Below are 21751 nucleotides of genomic sequence, written 5' to 3' on the forward strand. Positions count from 1 at the left end.
ACCATCCTGTTTTACATCTAAAGTTACACAGTGTAATCTGTTGGAGTCACTGGATGAAAGTTCCAGAACTTTGCAGCTTCCAAACCATAAGCAATTCCTGCTTCATGATCACCTCAGGTCTGCCTTATTATCAAATATTTCTCTCTAACGCCAAACAACTTCATATGTGATGTTTTGAACTTGTTCTTCCCAAGTAAAACTTAAAGCTCAGAGGGAGGAAACATACCTTATTAAATAGCAGGAAGCAAAAAAAACCCACATAGCTTAACAATAAAAAAGTGTTCTGTAAGATGAAGTGCTATCATTCTCTTATTTCTCAGATATATGGCACCAAAGAGGACTCCAGAAGATAGACATCCATTTAGGATTACAAGAATACAACACAATCTTATTTTGCACATTCTGCAACAGTAATAATCCAAGCTAAGTGCAAAAGCTGCAAGAAGGAGCATTCCACAGCATTAGGGAATCTGAAAATTGCACTTGCAACATTTCAATTACATGAGAACTCTGATTCAACCTTCTGGATAAGAAGACAAATATTTGGCTTTCATGAACTCAATGGCAGAAGGTTTTGGAACCAGACATCAAGTAATCATCATTAACTCAAATGGCTTTTAGGGAACATTAGGCCAAAGCTTGTACTTTGGATTTATCATACTCCTTGCTGGGAAGGAACAATGGTAAGAATTCACTCCACAGTTAGCAGAACTTGTCAGCACATCAATTTGGTCTAAGACCTTATTCTTTCATATTTTCCAGAATCACAGTATGAGAGTTTCAATTCTTAATTATTTTACTGCCAAGAGAGTTTTTACTTTCAAAGAAACATTAGGGAAAAAGCTGTATTGCATCTACAGCTCAAAAAAACATCCCTTGTCATCATTAACCTCATGATTCATTATTTAATCTTTCATCTTTTCTAGAAGAGTTTTTTTATGAAGGAGACCATAGAAAAGTAGCTTCTCAAATGTCCAGTCTCTCTCAACCTTCATCATTCTTAACTATTTGTGGTCCAAATGGTTCACTTATTTATCATCATCCTGGGAATACAATCCCTACATCCCACTGATAATCAGAACTTTACTGACTTGCCTGCAGAGCTAAAAAGAGTATAAGGTTCTTCTCCCTGCCCCTCCTTTGAAAACTTGTTCCCACTTCTCAAAGAGAGAACTTCTACAGCACTTTGGATGATTCACTGCAGAGATTCCCAGTCAATACACATACAGAGCCTAAGATATTTTCAATGTTTGTCACTGTTTCTTCTCAGCAACCAGCCAGAACATGAAATGTCCTCTCAGTGTTTAGCTATGAAATAGGATAAACCAGGGAAAAAATTAAATTAAATTCAAGAAAGCTATGGAAAGTAATTACAAGATTGGAAAAAATTATCTCCATTTTTTTCCCCACCACTTAACATCTCTGTTACAATCTGAAAATCCTACTGTGCTGCCCTTCAGTCTCCAAAAGCATTGCTCAGCAGTGCTGTCAATTCATCCAGATCTAATTGAAGAAAATATTTCTGAGCAGTGCTTGTTGCCACAGCCTATTCCTTTCTCACCTGAAGATTAAATAACTGTACTCTGTGCTGTGTTATTGGACTGCACACTCTACAAAGCACAGCTGAGGCAGAATGAAATGCTGGTGAGCTGCACAGCTCAGTGTCAGTGTGACACTGAAGTCCTACAGCTTGCAGTAGCTGCTGATTTTTACCCTCTAATACCTTGAAAGGTGTCATATTTGTCTTTCTGGTCAATTAGTTTCCATCTTCTCTGCAGCAACACTGACTGAGCATTCAAAAAATATGGCTAAGATGCTATATCTGGAAAAGCAGCATATCCAAATAACTGCCTCCACCTAATACTCCCCAGGAAGCGAAGTGGTTTGCTCAGGTCATACATTTACTGAACACCTCAGACTTTAGGTCAAACACATAAATGGAGTTAAAATATTTTTAAGATACTGTCGTAAAAGGCATTATTTTGCTGGGTTTTGTTTTCCATCTACTATTAGATCCACCTAACCTTGCTTCCTTTTCCCTTCTGGTGTAGAAGAAAGCAAGCCCTGCACTTACACTTGTGTTCCACTTCCAGCTCTTAAGGCCTCTCTATTCAAGGAGCTGCTCCCAGGCACTTCCTGCTGCTGGGCAGTTCCAGCAATGGATCCACCCCTCAGCAAGGCTGGGTTTCAAACAGGCAGAACCAGATTCCCCAAGTAGAAAGTAATCAATTTGCCTGTCTACTGCAGTGGCAGAAGTTTCTCTCTCACACTACACCCTCCTGAACACTTGGACAACTATATAAGAACTAGAAGCAGAAGGAATGAAGAAAATCCTTAATGGAAAAGTCACTCAGGACATGTTACTTAGGGAAATACTCAGAAAAATGTTTCTCAGATTGTACTGAAGCAGGAGTTCCGCTGGAAAGGATAAAACAGAAAGCCATCAGCACTGGATTAAGAGGTATACATGTTTTTCTTACCTAATATATATAAAGTTGCAAATATCTGAAAAAAAAAGCTCTGTACTGGGGATTTAGAATGGAAATGTGCTCAAGTGTCAAGACATACAAATAATGTATGTCGACCCAGCAAAGAATTAGGTATTTCTGTGGGTGAATACAGTCTCAGAGCTCTACTGCTCATGCACAGGAACACCAGGTTTCGAGGCAAATTTTATGCATAAAAATACCTTCTTCAGGGAATACATCAGAATTATCTTAAAGGATAGACCTTGGTTTTAAATTTCCAAGTCCGTTAAACTTCATATATAGCAATTTTTCATGTTTAAAACCCCATAAGAGGTATATATCAAAACATACTTGAAAGCACAGGAGCGTGTCTGTTGGTTTATCATGTTAAGTTTGCTGAGTAAGAAGCTTTCATATATAAAATCATGCTTGGCTTGCTTTCAATTTCACATAAGTATATTTGGAATTGTGTTGGTGTACCAAACTTACCTCATGCAAGAAATAAAGAAAAAGTAGGCACCTACTGCTTTTATATCAAGTAGGATTTGTCTAAGCAACTTAAGAGAGCTTTTGAACTTTAAAAGTCACAGGAAACAATGTGGAAAGGGAGTGTATGTGTGCATTGGCACAAGTGACATCTACAGTTCAGTGACAATATTTCTTTAGAAGCCAGAAGACATGCCAGAGAAAAACAAAGTCTGAATGCAATCTATTCCTTGAGCTGTTTATAAAATTACTGAGCAAAGAGGAAAAAAACAAACAAAACAAAAAACAAACCAGTATTTAAGTTTACTTTACAATACAAAAGATCTGGTGGAAAAAAAAAATGTATGAAATGGACACATTTGTATCTTGGCTTTCATCAGAAATCCAAGAGGTGTTACAGAAAGGGTATGTGTGGGAAGAGGGTTTTATGTGTGAGGGTATGCGTGTGCACGTGTTTGTTTTCCTGTTTGGCAGAGTTGGAGTTTTTTTTAAATACTGTTACTTTCCAACTGATGCATTTCCCTCTACTTGTGTGGGATTCTTATACAGTAACATAATACTGAACAGTGAATATTGCAGTGGGTACACACTGGGGAGTGATCTGTAAAAATGTCTCAGATGTGCTGCTTTTGGGGTTAAGTTTAATCAGAATTAGTGATCACAGACCCATGGTGGCCATCAAAATGAAGAGCAAAGCATCCCTGAAGTCAAAATATTACAGTATCAGAGCTATCAACAGGTTAAAAGCAAGTTTAGGAAAAAGCAAGTTTAGGAAAATGCATCTTTACGAGAATGATTAATCTGAGATCATTAGTCTTTAAGGCTCCTTGAAGAACCTGTAGCTTTGTGGGATGGAGTTAGAATTCCTGGGGAAACAAGGAAGACAGAACCTTTGAATTTAAACAGCAGCCTACACACAGGAAAGAACAGTGCTCTATTCTTCAGTGTACAGTCAACCTTCTATTTAAAAATGCTGTTCTACCTTTTCTCCCCTCAGAAATTTTATCTCCCATCTATTAACTTTTTTTCTTGGACAGCTATCAGAACGATGTTTTATCCTAGAGAAGGGAGGCCTCAGCAGACACAGCATGAAAAAGTTTATTAGTCTTTTTATGCTTTGCTTATGTTAAACATCCACAAAAGTCAAACTCCTGATCCACAAACATGTCAGTTTGCCAGCTTGTTTTGCTTGTTCCTTCTTCTTCAGTTACTGGCAGTTCATGAGCCTTTTCAGGAAGTCATGGAACACAAAATTCTTTATATTTTTAGCAAACAAACAGATAGGAGAATAGACCAACAGTTTCAGGTCTTCTCGGTTGCTGACAATAATGACAAACCCATCAGTAACTTTTTACTGATTGACACATAGCTCTTCCTCAAATAAACTTACCTCATTCCTCTAGTTTGCTTTTCATGCCTTCAACCCTTATGCAAAACAATCCTTTGGATATTAGGCTAAGCTATAATGAAGAAATGATGAATAAAGTGCTACAAGATTATCTGCCTGCAAACAGCAATTAACAGTTTGTTTTCATGCAGTTGCAGGGAGCTATGAGACATTTCTCTATTTCAAGCTTAGCCCGAGACAGTTCCTCCAGGTCACATTTAAATAAGAGAATAATTAAGAATAAGATTCTAAACTCATCCTGTTATAATATCTCTGGGCAACTTCATTTTCATATTACCTTTTGAAGTGGTCACAAGGTTGTCAATAATTATTATTTGTTTTATTTTGTTAAATTTCATGTTTTCTTACCATAGGTCTAAACCATATTCATATTTACTGAAAACATATTTCTCTGCTCTGCTCTCAGTTCATTCACACCTGTTGGTCAAATAGGCTGCATCCAAAGAGATGTCTGAGCTCACATAAAACATGTTATTTTCAGCTTCCAGATGTGTAATTCCAAAAGAAGTAACAATAAACTATGTTGCCATATATTTCTGGACAAGATTTTAAAAAAAATTGTAAATATGAATTGGTTTTTTATACTTTATTTCACCTTGATATATCAATACCTAGGCAAACAAAGTATAGTCAAATTGCCTATAAGATATGTTTTTATAAAAAATCTGCCTGAAAATCCTTACATTTATTCCAGGTGAGTTCCAAGGCTGTGATACAAAGCTCTGTGGTCTGACAGGGATGAAATGGGAATGGAAAGTAGGTGGGATATTGTACAGGACAAATTTTGAATCTACAATTCCACTGCCAGGAAGACAAAAATCTCAAACCATTTAGAGCAATAAAACCCCATTAACTAGGATATATAAAACATATCCTATTAAGCTGAAAGAATTTCACCTGTCCCCTATCCTGTTGCAGCCTTTTCTCCTGCTCCTATTTTATTTTCAAATACTGCTTTAAATTATATGAATATTTAGACCTTAATTATGTGATCTTTTAGCAGAAGAGATTATGATTTTCTTTCTGGATTTCTGTGACCTGTAGGTGGCCATCATATTTGCACCAGCTAATTAAGGGAAGGTGCTGATTTCTAGTCTTATTCTTGCTGGAAATAAACAAATAAACCCAGGTACCTACAACATATGCATTTATTTCTCTCTGTTGCTCATGTCTGAGGACTCAAAGAGCATTATCGAAATTTTTGGCTAAATAGGTGAAAAAAATCACCATCAAAACACCAAATAAGTTCTCCAGTTTTGCTTTTAATCAAGGGATACTCCATTCCCTCACAATTACAGAGAATAAAGCACAGATTAAGTGATTTGCAGAGTGAGATCATTGTTGTGTCAGTGAGGACTTGTAGGTGCAGTGTGTGTGTCACCACAACTGTGACTTATGTGAGCGCAAAAGCACGAACTCACCACCTCCCACTTCCCAGAGTATTAGCAGGGAACATGAGAACTGCTGTCTGGACACGTGGACATGGTGGAAGATGCTTTTCCTCGAGTCTTCCCTTTCTGCAGCCACACAATCACAACAAGGGGTTTCAAAACTCCAAGGAACAATTTCAGATTTGCAACTGAATCACTGTATCTTTGAACCAAATACTTCACAAAATAGCAAAAGCCCCCCATATTTTTCATTGAAACACAAGAGAAGAACTGACAGTTGTAGAGATTTTGAAAGTATAAAAGCTTGTACCAGGTGATTCATCAACTGCTGATTCTCCCACTCCACTAAGTAGTATTCCCTTCTCTCTCAGGATTCCTTCCCATTTCATGCAGCACCACACAAAAACACAAGACACCTAAATTTCCTACATCATAACTGTGCTACAGATTTATGCTCAAAGGCCCAAGAACATCTACACTATTTTAAGTAACTAAGGTCTATTTTCTCCCTCTCTACATCTCCCTTTGAGAACTTACTCCAGAGCAGCACGATTTGGTTGCACTTTGGACTAATTCTTACACGCCTTATGAACTCCTTGAATACTCAGGACTGCTTTATTCTATTTTAATCTCATGTTTTTACTCAATATCACTATTTCTCCACAAACTACCTTTGCACTTTAGTATTTTTCAATATTAAGAATAAGACACAGCCTATAAGTCCCCTCTGCTGAAAATGTAACTGATTTTGTACTCTCATCTCATAAATGGCATATTTTTAGGCAGGGCAAGCTCTCTGCCTCTGGTATTTTCTTGTTGAACCACTCCCACACTTCCCACAAACAGAAACTTGAACTTACAACTATTTCTAAGCATGTTTTTCTAAGGACTTATCTTAAGACAGAGATGCTTTAAGAGGATATTTTCACCCAACCAGCTTGTGTCTGGTAATCCTTGGTTTAAGCATGTTTGTTTACCAAGTATTTAAGTTAAAGGACACTTTTTAAATAGAGGAGAAAATAAATGTAACTTGTAGCAAGAAATCCTACTTTAATTACTTCAGATAAATCTTTGACAAATAGGGCAAGATTCCCATCAAACCCCATCAAACATTCTTGTGAGAATATATGAGAGAGCACAGCCTTTGGAGCAAACTAAATTTCAACTCAACTAGTTTTCCTCACAGACTACTAAAAGTATTTTAAACTATATGCATTTAAATGGTTATATGTGTCTCACTAATTTTTTTGTTGCTAACTTAAGATACTTAAGCAGGAATCAACTTCCAGCCCCGAGTATGACTCCAAACACTATCCACAGCCATTGTGCTCCGAAGTTATACAGCTTTATAGTCATCATATAACAGAGCTATAATGTAACTTCACTGCAGCTGGGAACATGAATAAAATAAAATTTTAAGATGACATGTGACCCAAAATTCCTTTGGGACATGTTGCCTGAAAACATCCTCTACCCAGTGCCCTTAACTGACTCGTAACTATGGGACAGGAAAACAAACCAACCTTTATTTTTGTTGCAATCATAAAAATAAATAAAAATCCAACCCAACCGACAAAACAAAACCCCAAAATAACAGAACAAAACAAAAACCCCACTAACAACAAAAGATATCTATTTCAACCAAGGTAAAGAAAGCAGTATGATCCAGAACACAGATCATACATATCAAAGACCTCTTAAAGAGAGAATTCTGCTTCTTAATTGCCTCCAAGTCCTCTTCTCTGGAAGAGTATGCAGGATGTTAAAATGAAGGTAAGAAGGCATGAAAATTGTATCAAAGATCAAATATAAACAGAGCCTTTTGTGCCAGGCATTTTAATGAAGGTGACAAATAACCAAGAAATAGTGAAGAAAATTATGGAAATTAAAATAAACAGGAGGCTTTGGTCAATTGGGGGTGGTGGGGAAGAAATAAAACAATCCAGCAAAGCCAAAAAAGAAGCCATTACATCTAATTACAACCAGCAACACGAGTTCCATATGATCAACTTAACTTCTTCACATATCCAATTGTATCTTTTAACTTGATGCAGCTCAAATCTCATTTTTGGATGTAGGCTCCACTTTTATTGGGTGTATTTAAAAAGTGGAAGAATATTCTATGTCATTGCTTTGCAATTAAGCAAATGGACCTTTTAACTTGTCTTTTTTTTTCCTTTAAAAATAGAGAAGAGAATATAAAAATTTTCATTATCTTTGAATTTAGGACATACTTTATCATCCTGACAGATTAATAATGGTGGTCCAGCTCTCAGGATCTATTATTCCACCAGTGTGCTGATGTAATTGTCTTTATAAAGACTTTCCCAGCCACTTATGTCATGGGTTTGACTGCAGAGATTCACATAACCCTGATGAGCAAAACAGTCAAGTTATCAGAAGGCAAAGACTCTTGCAATCCCCTTAAAATATATTTGATAAGGATGTAAAAATTGCATTTCTGAACCTGATAATTATATATCTAACTATATATAAAGATGCCTACTAGAAGAACAAATACAAACTTAACCAACAGTGGATTTACTTGATAAAAACACTGAGAGGAGCAGGGAAAAAAGCGTTTCTGGGAGATACAAAATACCAGAGCAACCAAACTGAAACGTCCCAGTGCATTCCTACTTTTTCTCCCCAGATAAGTTTTATGAAAGCATATCAATAATCCCTGAACTCTGAGTACAACTTAGGTATTGGGCAAAACTGGACCTGATTCATCCTCCTTTACCTCTGCCCCTCCTCCTCAAATCCATCCTGCAGCCACATCAGTTCAAATAAGTAATTGCAGCCATATTATTAGAGCAACTCCATTTCTACAAATTATCTTTTTTTAACCATCAGCCTGTGATTCCAGCTCCAAACATGTTTTCAGCATCAGTAATAGTTCAGATAACAGATGTCACAGCAGCATTTATGACTGAGGAATGGCTAGAAACACAAGCAAACCTCACTAATACTTTTCAGATTTATAGGTATGAAAGCATTTAGAGCTATTTCTAAATACAGTCAATAATTTAAAGCTATAGTTTAACAAGCAAATGCTTTCCCATCTACTGATATGCTTTGGCTTTCCTGCAGTCAGTCTCTCGGCTGCTTTAAGCCAAATTTTCCAACCTCTGATGAACAGAAATTCTGATGAGGACATGCCAGTCTGTGCTACTTTATCACTGTAAAAATATCATCTTTTTAAATCTTTTTTTGAATATAGGGGACACACTAAGTCACTGGATTGCTTCCAGTCCACATATTCTGTTTACTTAAGTCTAAAAGAATAGGCATATTCTCCTTCTATTGACAAAAACTTCAAGAAAATGGATCTTTCATCTCAATCAAAACCTGATGTGCCCCTACCCACATACACAAACACACAGGACAAAAACAAGGACTCACAAAGCAAAGCTTGTTGTGGAACACTCAAAAAGCCAAGCCAACAATTTCCAAGGTTATCTTTGTCAGGAAGACATCCTTATTTATTTGAAACCAGCATGTGTTTCAGTTGCCAGTATAATCAACCACATTTATTGCCAGGTACATTCAGTGGCAGGTTTTGAAGGCAAACCTGACAGAATATAAGATATGAAACTAAGGTTCAAATTGCTTGATTCCATTCTTTTGTGAGAATAATGTTTAAACAAGAAAAAAACATCTTAAATATTTTATGCTTGGTGCTTTGCAAGTTTGATAGTTGAGAATGTTTGGAGATTTGCAATTTTGTTTGTTCTCCCCATTTCCCCCTAATTATTTGAAGACCAATGCACCTAAAACATTGAAAAGTAGATGTCAATCATTAATGCATATACCTACAGAAGATAAAGCCCAGCATATGCTCCAATGTTTAACTTACTTTCAAATCATAGGAGATTAATCATATGAAAAATGGGTAACTGCCATTTGTGGTCTGAAGGAGTAACTGGATGACTTCATGCATGTTTCAGAGCTTTTCAGAAATTACTTGCATTGCCTTGGATACAAGAAAGTCTTGCCACAACACATCATAAACATTAATGGTGCCCTTAGAACTGCTTTTAATCCCAGGTTTGCCAAACCAGCCTAAATTAACGTGGGTCAGCAGCGTTGGGCTACACTGAAACACATTTTCAGGTCACTTTCCCTGCAGCAGCTCTGAAACATTCCTAAAGGATGTTATCTTGAAGGAATTGCCTGACTTCTGCTGTGGGGAGATACATAGGAAGTTCAGCAATGAAGAGGCATTACTGTAATGAAACAAATACATGTCGCATTTTGCCCACCCCAAAATAATACTCCTCAATAAATAACCTGCAAGTTTTCTGATCACAAGTTTCAGTACATTACTGTAACTTTTTGGATTCTCTTGACGTGAATCAAACACTAAATTCACATACTAAAGGATTATAAGGAAAAGAAAAAGCAGTACGGGAAATCCACACTAGGGTAGAATATCAACATTCTTTCTCATGATTGACCCCTGAAGCAGTTCAAGTTTTGTTTTTCAGTTAATCCTCCTGCAGAAAGCCACATTAAATCTGTGAAGATGTGTCCACACTCACTGTTTAACTCCATGACTTATATTATTCAAAAATCTATTTAGGGACTTTAAATATGAAGTCTCATTTCAAACTGTTCAAATACAACAAAATAATTTGCATATTGACAGGTTACCTGATTGATCCTTTGCAGTTACTACAAATGCATCCTTCTGGATACTATAAAAAAGTACTAAAAAACAAATATAGATCTTTAGAACCAGGGTTTAAGAATAATTGTACCTTTAAGTCTTTCCTGAAACATCTAAAAACAGGCAAAAGATACTTCCGTCCTGTTTAACTGCTTGAGCAGCCCTTTGGAAGACATACATTTGATTTAACCAGAAGACCCCAAGTAAAAAATCCCATAATCTTCTAGTCCTGAACATTTTACTTCTTACTGAAATTTTCCATTCTTGATCACAGTCCAAGCAAATAATTCATGTAGAGTTTGAGAAAAACACTTTCTTCCCTATAATTAAAACCAGTTGAACTCAGATGTTTTCTAAAACATGCCCAATGGAAATTTTCTCTTAATTATATCTTCAGTAAAGCTATATATTTAAGAATATAAAGAATATATTTAAGAATATATTGGGAATTATATCTTCACAACATCTAGGGTATAAAACAAAACTAAATCCACTTTCTCTTAAATAAGAAACAGCACTGAGTTGTATCCCACCATGGTGCACAACGCACATTTGCATAAATTTTATGAAGACTGCAAATTATAATGTAAGAATAGAAAATAGGCTTAGAAAATCTTCATGCTGCAACATTAGTGATGGGGATTCACCTCCAGAAAAACTCAAACGTAAAAAAAAAAAACAATCTATTTTCATGCTAAATCATTAGTTTTTAAAATTATGAGAGCTGTGTTTCTTACAGAGAATCCAAAAATGGAACAGCAGATTCACTTCTATTTCCAAAAAGATTTAAAGGTTGATTAATTTTAATCAGATAAAGAACTAGGATAAAATAAGAATTTGAGTTACTCCTCTCTTCCTCCTCAAAATAAAAGTGCTCTCCACACATTATGTTCTTCACTGGTCTAAGTTCTGCATTCTACCCACAAAAATGGGATTGGGCTCCAAATCACTGTATGTGGAAGGAACACTGTAGTGAAGAAGCTGAGGAAAGACTGTAACCAGACCCATGTGAAGGTGGTTATGATAAACTCCTCAAGAGTCTGGAATAAATGGTGGAGTGCACTGACACCACCTATCTCATGTATTTGTTCAGAATACCCACCACTTTTACTTTTGTGCAGAGAGAAGTGGCTCTAACCTCCCAAACTACTTTTTATGTTATACGTACAACTGCTAACATTGATTGTTGTTACGTTTTGATTACAGTGAAACAAAACCAACAAAAAAAGATATTGGATTAACTTCCTGTGTTGCAAGAGGGGGGGAAAAAAAGCCCGGGGAAAAAAAAAAAACCCTGAACACAAAAGCCATGAGAGACCGACTGCAAGAGCTTAAACTGAGGGCTAAGGAACTACAGATAGCTGGAGAAAACAACAGTGCAGCTGTCCAAGAAGAGGAGCAGGACTTTGAACAGCAGGCCATTATTTATGAAAAAGAGCCCATAACTGAAAGGCATTTGCATGAAATCCAGAAGCTTCAGAATGAAATTAATAACTTGGTGGAAGAAGTTAATAAATTCAGCCAACAACAAAAAAGCCTGGTGTCTTCAATGAGGAGATTCAGTGTTCTGAAAAAGGAATCTAACATAGCAAGGGAAATAAAAATTCAAGCAGAGCACATAAGAAAATGTTTGGATGAACTGTCAAAGACAGTGAAAAAAGCTGAAAATGAGCATGGGCCATCACGTGCCACAGTGAGAATCTTGACTTTTCAACATGCCTTCTTATCCCACCGTTACCTCAATGCCATGCTCTCCTACAATGAAGCCATAACTGCCAAGCAGGAGAAATGCAGGAGGTTTATTGTCCGTCAGCTCGAAGTAGCTGGTAAGGAGGTGTCTGAGGAAGAAGTCAATGACATGCTCCAACAAGGAAAATGGGAGATTTTCAATGAAAATCTCCTCACTGAAGCCAAAATAACTAAAGCTCAGCTTTCAGAGATCGAGCAGAGACACAAAGAACTCGTCAGTCTAGAGAACCAGATCAAAGACATAAAGGAACTTTTTATCCAGATATCAGTGCTGGTGGAGGAGCAGGGGGAGATGATCAACAACATAGAGATCAGTATGAACAACACTCAAGAATATACTCAAGTATCTAAAGAAAAATTTGGGCTTGCAGTCAGGTATAGAAAAAGAAACCCCTGCAGAGCAATATGCTGCTGGTGTTGTCCATGCTGCAAATGATAAAAGAAATGAACTCCTGGAAATACCAATGGTTCCTACACAGCAAACTGATCTTGAAAAGCAGTCTTAGGATCTCATTTTCCCTTCAACAGCGCTCTCAGGAAAAACTCTGTCTACTTATCCAAAGAGAGTTAGAAGAATGCGAAGAATGTTATGGTTTTCACACAATCACATGAATGAGGGGAAAGGATCAAAGGACGAAAGTGCCACTTTTTTGTTCTTCTGACTCAAACTAAAATAATGTGGCAACAAACTACCTGTGCTTTTGGGAAGCATTGAAAGCATTGTTATCTCAAAGACAGATTTCATAATAATGGTCTAGTTGCTTTTCGCAAAATAATAATTGGTATTTTTAATTGCCTTGTGTTTTTTAGCACTTTTATTTACTTGATTCAAATTCTACGGGGTTTTTTTCCCCAGAAATTTGAAATTCTACAAAACCAATCTACACATAAAGCAGACTCCATTAGTAACAATCCACAATGTGATGCCTAAACCAAACAAAAAGTCAGAAGAGAGTTATCTGGAGTGTTTCACTACAACCTCTACAGGAAAAGTTACTCACAGACATTGGGTTATTTATTTAATAACACCCTGCTGTATTTCTTACAGATAGGGGTTGAGCTGCTGTTTTCTGAACAAATTCAAGAATACCAGCAGCAGCAGAGCACATCACATCACCAAACCTACAGGGATATTTGTCAGCAGCTTGCTGAGAAGCCAAGCATTAACAAACCGACAGAGAGATATTTATATTATTCAGCTACACAGGCAGACCCCCTACTAGGTAAGGATAGGGGAATATGATACTTTATCACACAGTGTTAAGGCATTTTCTTACTGCTGCCTGTTCTACCTAAATGTTCAGTTGCATCTGCAGTCTCACTTTTGCTAGTACAAAAATTAAAGGAAAAATATAAAAAACCAATAGAACTCCATACTTATTAAAAAAAAAAATCTAGAACCAGAGGATGATTTAGGGTTGGAAGGAATTTCTGGGGGACCTCCAGATCATCCTTCTGCTCCAACGTTTGCTCAAATCAAGACAGAAATTTTCCTAGTTGCAGCTCTTGTCTACCACTTCTGATCCTACCACGTGCCCCTGAAAAGAACCCTGTTATCTTCACCACCTTATTGCTTAGGCAGCAGGAAGATCTCTCCCTTAGTTTCTTTACTTCTAGTCTGAACAAAAGCAGCTCTCTGACTCTCCTGATATGTCACATGCTCCAGTACCCAACCGGACTCACTACATAATAATCACACTTATCTTCATGGTAGTCCTGTGGTGGGAAGTCCAGAATGGTGCAGGACATGCATTTATTTGTACTCTACAGGAGTTGCCAGAACTAATGGAGGGTTTCCACAACTCTAGATGGTTCCATGAAATTCTGCTGATTGTAGAAGCTTGAGATCTTCAAATAGGAATGAAAACCAGATGCCTAAAGCAGCAAATAAGAATAGCTCCCCTGAGTACCTAAACCAGCAAGCAGAAAAGGAGTGCTTTTGCTTTCCATATTCCCAGTGGCTGGCTTCTACCCTGTTCCCAACTGCTTTTGGAACTTAACGAGAAACAGCTCTCTAATGAAATTTAACAGAAAATAACACTGCAACAGAGGCGAAAAAAGTTCCAAAAAGAAAGTTAAAAAAAAAATTCCACGCTAAAACCAAACCCCAAACCAGAAACGTATTTCTGAACTCTTTGTGCTGTGCAAAGGCACAATCAATACTACTATATCTGGATACAGTCAGAGAAGGCAGAACAAACTGCATTACAATCCTAAAAGATACTAAGTGAGCTACATGTCTTCAGTTTCATCTAGTGGGACAAAAAAAAAAAAAATCAAAGTACTATCAAAGGGCACTACTGAATATTGTTACATTGTGATATTTATAAATAGTTGGATTCCTTCCATCCCACATTAAAATTGCAACTGAAATTAACTGTTATCAAAATACAATCAAAGGTCTGAACCTTAAAGAGAAAAATATTATAACATTTATAAGAAATAAAGTTAATGACACCACAGATACTATTTCATTAAACAACCTCCCTTAACTGCTGTATATATGGAAACTACCTTTATGTTCCAAGAGCAGAGTAGAAACCAGACAATAAACAATACAGAGAAAAAAGTTGCTATGGTCAACCTATATATATATATATATATGTATGTATGTATGTATGTATGTATGTATGTATATAAACTTATATAATACACACAGAAATACGCACCTAACATCAACACCACCCCATCTTCCTTTCCTGTTTTTACTTTTAGAAAAAACAAAGGTACATAACTTTCCTTCTCTCCTGGGCCCTTAAACAGAAAGGCATTGTGGTACTTCTTGAGGGATTATTGCAGCCAGGATTGACAGGAGAGAAAAATCAAAATACAGCAAACACCACTGGTTTACACAGCATCTCCCATGCAGAGGTGTTCACATCCTTATCTGAGAGGGAAATGTGTTCCTGGGCCAGCCTTCTTCTTCACACAACAGAGATGTTTTTCTGAAGTAAACATGATCTTGTTAAACAAGAGTTGTGCTTTAAATTGTGGAGTAAAACTTGAGTTTCACTAATACGTAGGAAAACAATACAAAAGTTAACAATTTGAGTAGTTCTCAGATGTATATTTGGTTAGAAACAGGCAAAACAGAAAGATATAAAACACACTGAAGAACAACTGGAAGTGAGAAAACCAGGACTTGTGGAAAGCTTTTTCTTAATACAGGGTGCTAATAACTGAAAATAAATAGCATTAACTAAAACTTACATTGAAATCATGGGAATTTGATGTTGAGCATTCAAAATTATGAACAGCAGAAATTTTGCAGTGATCACTAAAGTAACTTTCCAGTGTTTTTGTTAGTTATATAATCATACAGAAGAGCAAACTAATTAAAGCAGAGCTCTGAGTGTTCTACTAAGAAAAGTAAAATATTAATAGCTTTAATCCCTTATCACCAAAATAACAGGCAGAAATGAGCTTTCTACTAAAATAAAAATACCTGGCCAGCAATTTCCCTAGTATAAAAACATCTGCCATAGCACACAGACTCACATTTCCTCTTCCAACACAAAAAAACCCCAGACAACCAAAACAAAAGCCCCAGCAGACACAATTAACCCCAAACAAAACCAGTATTTGTCTAAATAATAGGAAGTCTGTGTGTTCCTTTCTGATAAAAGGAAGGACAAAAAAAACATTCTAAGTGAAGAAAATTTAAACCTGTATACCTGTATAAGGCTTGAGGATGCTGAAAGAATTTACCAATGAATCTAAGAACTGTATGAACTACTTTCTACAACTTAGTGCCCCCATAAATAACAGACTGAGTAACTCCTTAAGCACTTGACTGTTGAACATGAGCAAAGCAAACATAGATTAGGTGATAACACTCAACAGGAAGAAAAATGTTAACATTTTTAGAAAGTTTAACATCTCCAAGTAATTTGTATGAAGAGTCAACAACAGCCAATACCTTCTGCACTTTAAGAATCTATTAGAAGGCAATAACATCAACAAATTTAGTTTAGTCTAAGTAAACTCAGTTAATAAATACACTTTGCCTTCTGATTAGCCACTGATATGGATCATAAAGCAGGATCAAGTCCCAGGGAAGTGAGTGGGGTCTCTGCAGGTACAGCCAGTCACCCAAATAAACTCCATTACAGGATTAGGGCACGGAGATTTCTACAAAAAACAAATCAAACAAACAAACAACAACCCCCCCCCAACAACAACAACAAAAACCCAAAAGAAACAAAAACAACAACAAACACAAAACAAACAAACAAACAAAACCACAAAACCCCCCACATCATAACCCAAAAACACCCCGACGTTGTATTTAATTAGAAACAGTTGTCAACTGTCACAGCTACATTTTCAGAACAGATTTGGGTTAAAGTCACTACATTAAGCTGCCTTTATTGCCTTCCCTTGCACTAGTAACATTCAGAGCAATGGAAGGTAAAATCTAATCTATTTTCAACAAATACACCATTAGCTTGCTGAACTACACTCCACTTCATCAAAACAATTAGCCACTTGCACCCTGGTGGTTACCACAGCATCACTATTTCTTTAAAGTAAGACGCTTCTCCTCTTAATTTTACAGATTTTGGGGCTCTCAAACCACGACACTTACGATAGCACAGAAATGTTGTGCAATTTAAGGCATTATGGAGGTCTTATGCCCACCAGACATTGTCCTGATAAACCATTTTAAACTTTATTTTGTAACTTCAAAAGGGTATTTGTTATCAAAGACCTTTGGTGGGCCCGAATTGAATGAAATATGTTATTTCCAATATTTTACAAAACCTATTAAGCAGAGAAAAAGCACATGCCAAACTCTATTAAAGGAAGCTTCCTTTAATAAGATTTTGCTTATCATGTATCAGCAGCACCACCATGTGTTAAGTGAACAAGACATTTATTGCTGAGAGATCACCAGTATTGCTGAGTATAATCAAGCATTTACAATTTAAGTAATTGATGCAGGCCTAAGTAATGATATTTTTACATCGTGTTGTCATGCCAGATTTGTAAAGCCTGTCATTTCAAGTAATATTACAATTTTAAAATATTAAAAAATCTCATCTTATTGTTTTTCCACTGCTAAAGAAAGAGAAGACAAATAGATACCCCTGAGAAGGTTTAAATAAGAGATAAAGTCAGAGGCAGTGAATGGATTTAGGATATCACCAGCAACTATGGAGAGAAAGAGGAAGGGAAAGAGGGAAAGAAAGATGAGGCTTTGTTCCCCAGCATGATATGAGAGTAACATAAATAAACATAAATACCATAAAACTAATTGTAATATTGCTTAGTGCTAAAGTTACAGCAGTATTAGCATACTTTAACTTAGTAGTATTAGTTATTAGTATATCACTTTAACTTATGTTCATACTATACATAAATGATTCCTCAGAAGGTCTAAATTTCCCAAATTTCAGATTATTAGGAGAACATTTATTACATTACTTACACCAATACAGGTTTTCCTGATATCTTAGGGCTGTTTAAAACTTCTATCATGGCTTGCTTTGTTTCTTCCATTCTTTCAACATCACTGGAATCCACCACAAATATCACCCCGTAGGACTCAGCATAGTAGTTCCTCCAGATATTCCGAATTCGTTTTCCACCTCCCAAATCAAAGATTGTCACTTCAAAGCGTCCCTGCTTAAGATCAATTTTGGAAAACCCAACTGTTGGAGCCACGTCTTCAGGAGACTCTGTCAAAGTTCAAAAAAGAAAGTTTATCTTTCAGTTTAAAGAGGATTCAATATCATGATTTGTGTAGCAAAATTCATATTTTAAAAACATGGAGTGAAATCTCTCTGTTAAATGGCATCACATTGCCAACCACATTTTTATTTTTACATTAAGATTTTCCCCTTTTCTCAGGTAATTCTGAATTAACATATTAGTCTTTTAGCCAGTTGCTTTACATTAATTTAGAAGGAGCATTAGACCAGGGGGGTGGAGAAAAGAAAGGAGCCAAAAATGCAGGTTTTAATAATTTATTTATAGAATAGATTTATTTTTCTATTTATAAATAATATAACTCATATGTTTATATTAAATATTTAATATTTTAATATAGACAGTTCCATTGCAGTGGTGTTCAGTGTACTGCCACTTTTACTTGCCCATCACCACCATCTGAACAGTTATTCAGCATTTGCATAGTATTAATTCAAGTTTGAGAAGGAAAACAAACAAAACAGTTAATGCATTATGACCTGGGAACCCTTGTGCTCTACCAAATTTATTCTTTATCCTCCATGGTTGCCAAAACAACTTCAGAAGTTCAAACCAAGGCCTGAGATGAAGTGAACAAAACCATGTTCCTCTGAGATGTAAACTACTTAACTCTCTTTATTCAAGAACAGGTTTCAGCCTTTGTTTGTTATTTTCTGTGTTTCTAGTTTGCCATGCAATATGCTAAAACTATTATAGCTTTATATTTAAAACTCTTGCTCAATGTCTGCCTTCCCTGAGGGCAAAGAAAGCCTGTACTTGCTTCACACCACTAAGCTCTCTCTGCAGGGCTGAGATAATTGGATATATTCAACTGTTTTATGTAGTTTAGTAGGCACAAGGCAAGAGAAACAGGTGTAAAATTCAGTTATTTTGGCAAATAAGACTTTGGTGGCCATGCTGATTTACCCAGAGTGCTAAAAACTGAGATATGACAGCTGGGTTTTAGCAGAAACCAACTGCAGCTGCAGTCTCCTCCTACAGACTGGGTGTCTGATGCACAGCCAAAAATACTGGTTCTAATCTCTGCAAGCCCTACTAAGGGAAAAAAACCCCCATAATTGCATTAAAAGGCAACTATTTAAACACTGCAAAACAGTGACAGAAATCAGAACTATCTTTTCCTTGAGTTTAGAAATACTCATCTTTACCTTATCTTTTTTCCCCAGAAAAATAGGATTTTTAGAAATAACTGTCATATTGAGCTAATAAAGGTATTAAAGTGGATTTTGACATAGAATGGAAGGCTAAATAACTAAACAGTCATGTTTTCAGGGCAAAGATTCAGGAATATGAGAGAATATCCTTGATTTTATTCCTGCTTTCTTACATAGCACAAGTAAACAGAAAGTTGAGGTGGAGTCTCCAAGTCTGCCAAAACACTACTAAATACACTCTTGTTATTGCAGAAGACGAAAGTTATTTAGAAAGACAATTCCAGAAGTAGGGGGAAAAAATCCCACAGAGAATTTTCATTTTCATAAGCACAAGTTTTATCTCAAATTACATCCTGCTTGCACTGTGTCATTGGATGGTTCAAAGCACCCTTCAAAATTGTCTCTTACTATTAATTTTCTAGGCACTAATTTCAGTGCTTTTCTGATGATAAATGATGATAAAAAATATGTATTATTAGAACCATCCTTAATGTTATTATATACACATATGCAATTTCCCTCTTTTTAACCTTTTTGTCATTATATATAATTACAACACTGATTTTTATATAAAGTTTGCACGTTACTGGATGGTCACCTGAGAGCAACTTCAGCACAGGCACACAAGTAAAAAAAAAAAATATGAAGTCCATTGATTTCTCTAATGTACACCAACATGTGAAGCAGATCTTTAACCAGAATATTTTGTATCATGGCATTAATTCAAAGTAATTATTACATAGAATGTGGTCTACAACCTTCAGAGTTTTTGTCCTACTCTTTCACTTAAATCAACTGACGGAGACTAGCAGCTTGTTTGTAGTTACAATGTTCCTTCAGCTATTTATTGAACTGCTGAAAAAACCTTATTCTCGTCAAAAATATCCTATGATGCTCATGAAATTTAAAAAAAACCCAGAACATATTTTGTTGCAATTTAGCACTTTTTTGTTGCAGTTTAGCATTTTGCACAGTTAACAATACAGTGGTCAACTCAAGGCATATAAGCATCAAGATACCCTGAACATTTGGGTTTTTGGGCTTTTCAGATTTAAATGATTGAAAATTAGGAATTATTCTCTCTCAGTATTCCATTTAGACAATAAATAACCTCCTCACCTCCTTGAATTCCTCGGACTGTAGCAGTTTTACCAGCATTATCAAGACCGACCATTATTAGTGTCACCTTCCTCCATAAGGATGAAAATAAAAGAGAAAGATATTTAAAATCTTTTTTTCCCTCCAGTTAGACATCACTTTTTTTATTATATTTTTTTAACACATGCATAGCAAATTTACCACCAAGCAGTAGAAATAACAGGTATCAAAATACCAAGGAGTAGCATTGTTACAATTGCGTATCTAGTGTTCAGTATGTCAAACTACCTGAAGAGACAGAACAGCAAAACAAGGTATGAAATGAGAAGTCTATTATTGTCATTCTAAGTTTCATATGAGACAACGATTTTGCTTTCAATTTATATTTGCCTGCTGAAATTTCATTTCATGGTACTGTAAATTTTGTTTGGTGTGGTCATGGTCCCTTTAACAATTCCTGGTAAAATGGTAATTTCATTTCCATTTCCCTGAATTTTTACCATCTCTCTGCCTCAAAGCTGTTCCTGTATTAGGAATTTATTTCTGTCTCCAGGAGCGCATCTGAACAACACTACACAGTACACAAAACTTGTGTAGACAGCACCAGATGCTGTAAATATTTACCAGGAGAGGATTTTAAACAAAGCAATAGGAAAAGCATGACTGTGTACTCCTCAGTTCTTCCTCCTATTCACAAACACTCAGAGCAGTCAAATTAAATTTGTTCAATTTTATGCCCCTTTAAGTGAAGTAATACTAAAAACATTGTTATTTCCAGACTTAAAATTGTAATAGTATCAAACATGAAGTATAATTTATGTAAGTTCTTTCAGAAGAGCCAAAAAGCTCTGAGAAAAGAATCTAAAAATGAAGAGTAGGATCATAATACATTATACTTTAACAGGAATCTAAAATTAGAACTTTTATAAACTCACAATTGTCTCTAACACATTGGTAGTGTCAGAAAGCTACTCAATCCAATATAGTTCTTTGAACAGCAGCACCTTCTGTAAAATCTAAACTATGTAGCAATGAAGAAAAGAGCAAATCCTCCTACATGAGTGTGAAGTATAAATAAGTTTATTTATTTCCCATAGTATGCACACAGTTTGAAATAAACTATGTACTATCTGTGCCTCTCTGCTACTTGGAGGAAAAAGCAAGATGTCAAAGTAATAGAAACAAAGAAGAACAGCAGAATTCTATAAATGAGAATGGATCACCAAGCTACCCAGGAAATGCAGTATTAAGATATTTAGACAATAGTAAGAAAATTAGTTTTACACTGGGGCTACTCTTGACAACAAAGTGTTTTAACACATTATATTTGAGAATTTCAAAATGCAGAAACTAAAACAATAAGACAAAAACCAAACAAACACAGCAGTCCTTGTGGCTTTCTACCATGCAGTGACTCCATCAGTGGACAAGGGAGGGGCTACAGATGACATTTATCTGGACTTCCATAAAGTCTTTGACGTGGTCCGCCACAACGTCCTTCTCCCTAAACTGGAGAGATGGACTCCAAGGTGGATAAGGAATTGATTGGACAGACACATCCAGAGGGGAATGGTGACAGCTTAGAGTCCCCAAGGACATTAGTGACAAGTGGT

General features: G+C 36.1%; 2 protein-coding genes across 7 annotated transcripts in view; one reads left to right on the plus strand and one right to left on the minus strand.

Moving 5' to 3' along the window:
• The window catches only part of LOC113962010 (ADP-ribosylation factor-like protein 13B), a 30071-nt gene extending 9813 nt beyond the window's left edge, over positions 1 to 20258 (minus strand). For all 6 annotated transcript variants that reach the window (XM_027672813.1, XM_027672814.1, XM_027672811.1 and 3 more), the window contains exons 1-2: positions 20160 to 20258; positions 17606 to 17855 (exon numbers count right to left, since the gene is read on the minus strand). In XM_027672813.1, the coding sequence (XP_027528614.1) occupies positions 17606 to 17855; positions 20160 to 20214 (305 nt within the window). In that variant the 5' untranslated portion in view covers positions 20215 to 20258. The remainder of the gene's footprint in view (positions 1 to 17605; positions 17856 to 20159) is intronic.
• On the plus strand, positions 492 to 15784 carry LOC113962011 (syntaxin-19-like). The gene is made up of 2 exons (XM_027672817.1): positions 492 to 2461; positions 11632 to 15784. The coding sequence occupies exon 2, from the start codon at positions 11735 to 11737 to the stop codon at positions 12608 to 12610; it is 876 nt and encodes a 291-aa protein (XP_027528618.1). The 5' UTR covers positions 492 to 2461; positions 11632 to 11734; the 3' UTR covers positions 12611 to 15784.
• Positions 20259 to 21751: the final 1493 nt, after the last annotated feature.

This window comes from Neopelma chrysocephalum, unplaced genomic scaffold, assembly GCF_003984885.1.
Source record: "Neopelma chrysocephalum unplaced genomic scaffold, ASM398488v2 Primary Assembly neopelma1_98720, whole genome shotgun sequence".
NCBI lineage: Eukaryota > Metazoa > Chordata > Aves > Passeriformes > Pipridae > Neopelma > Neopelma chrysocephalum.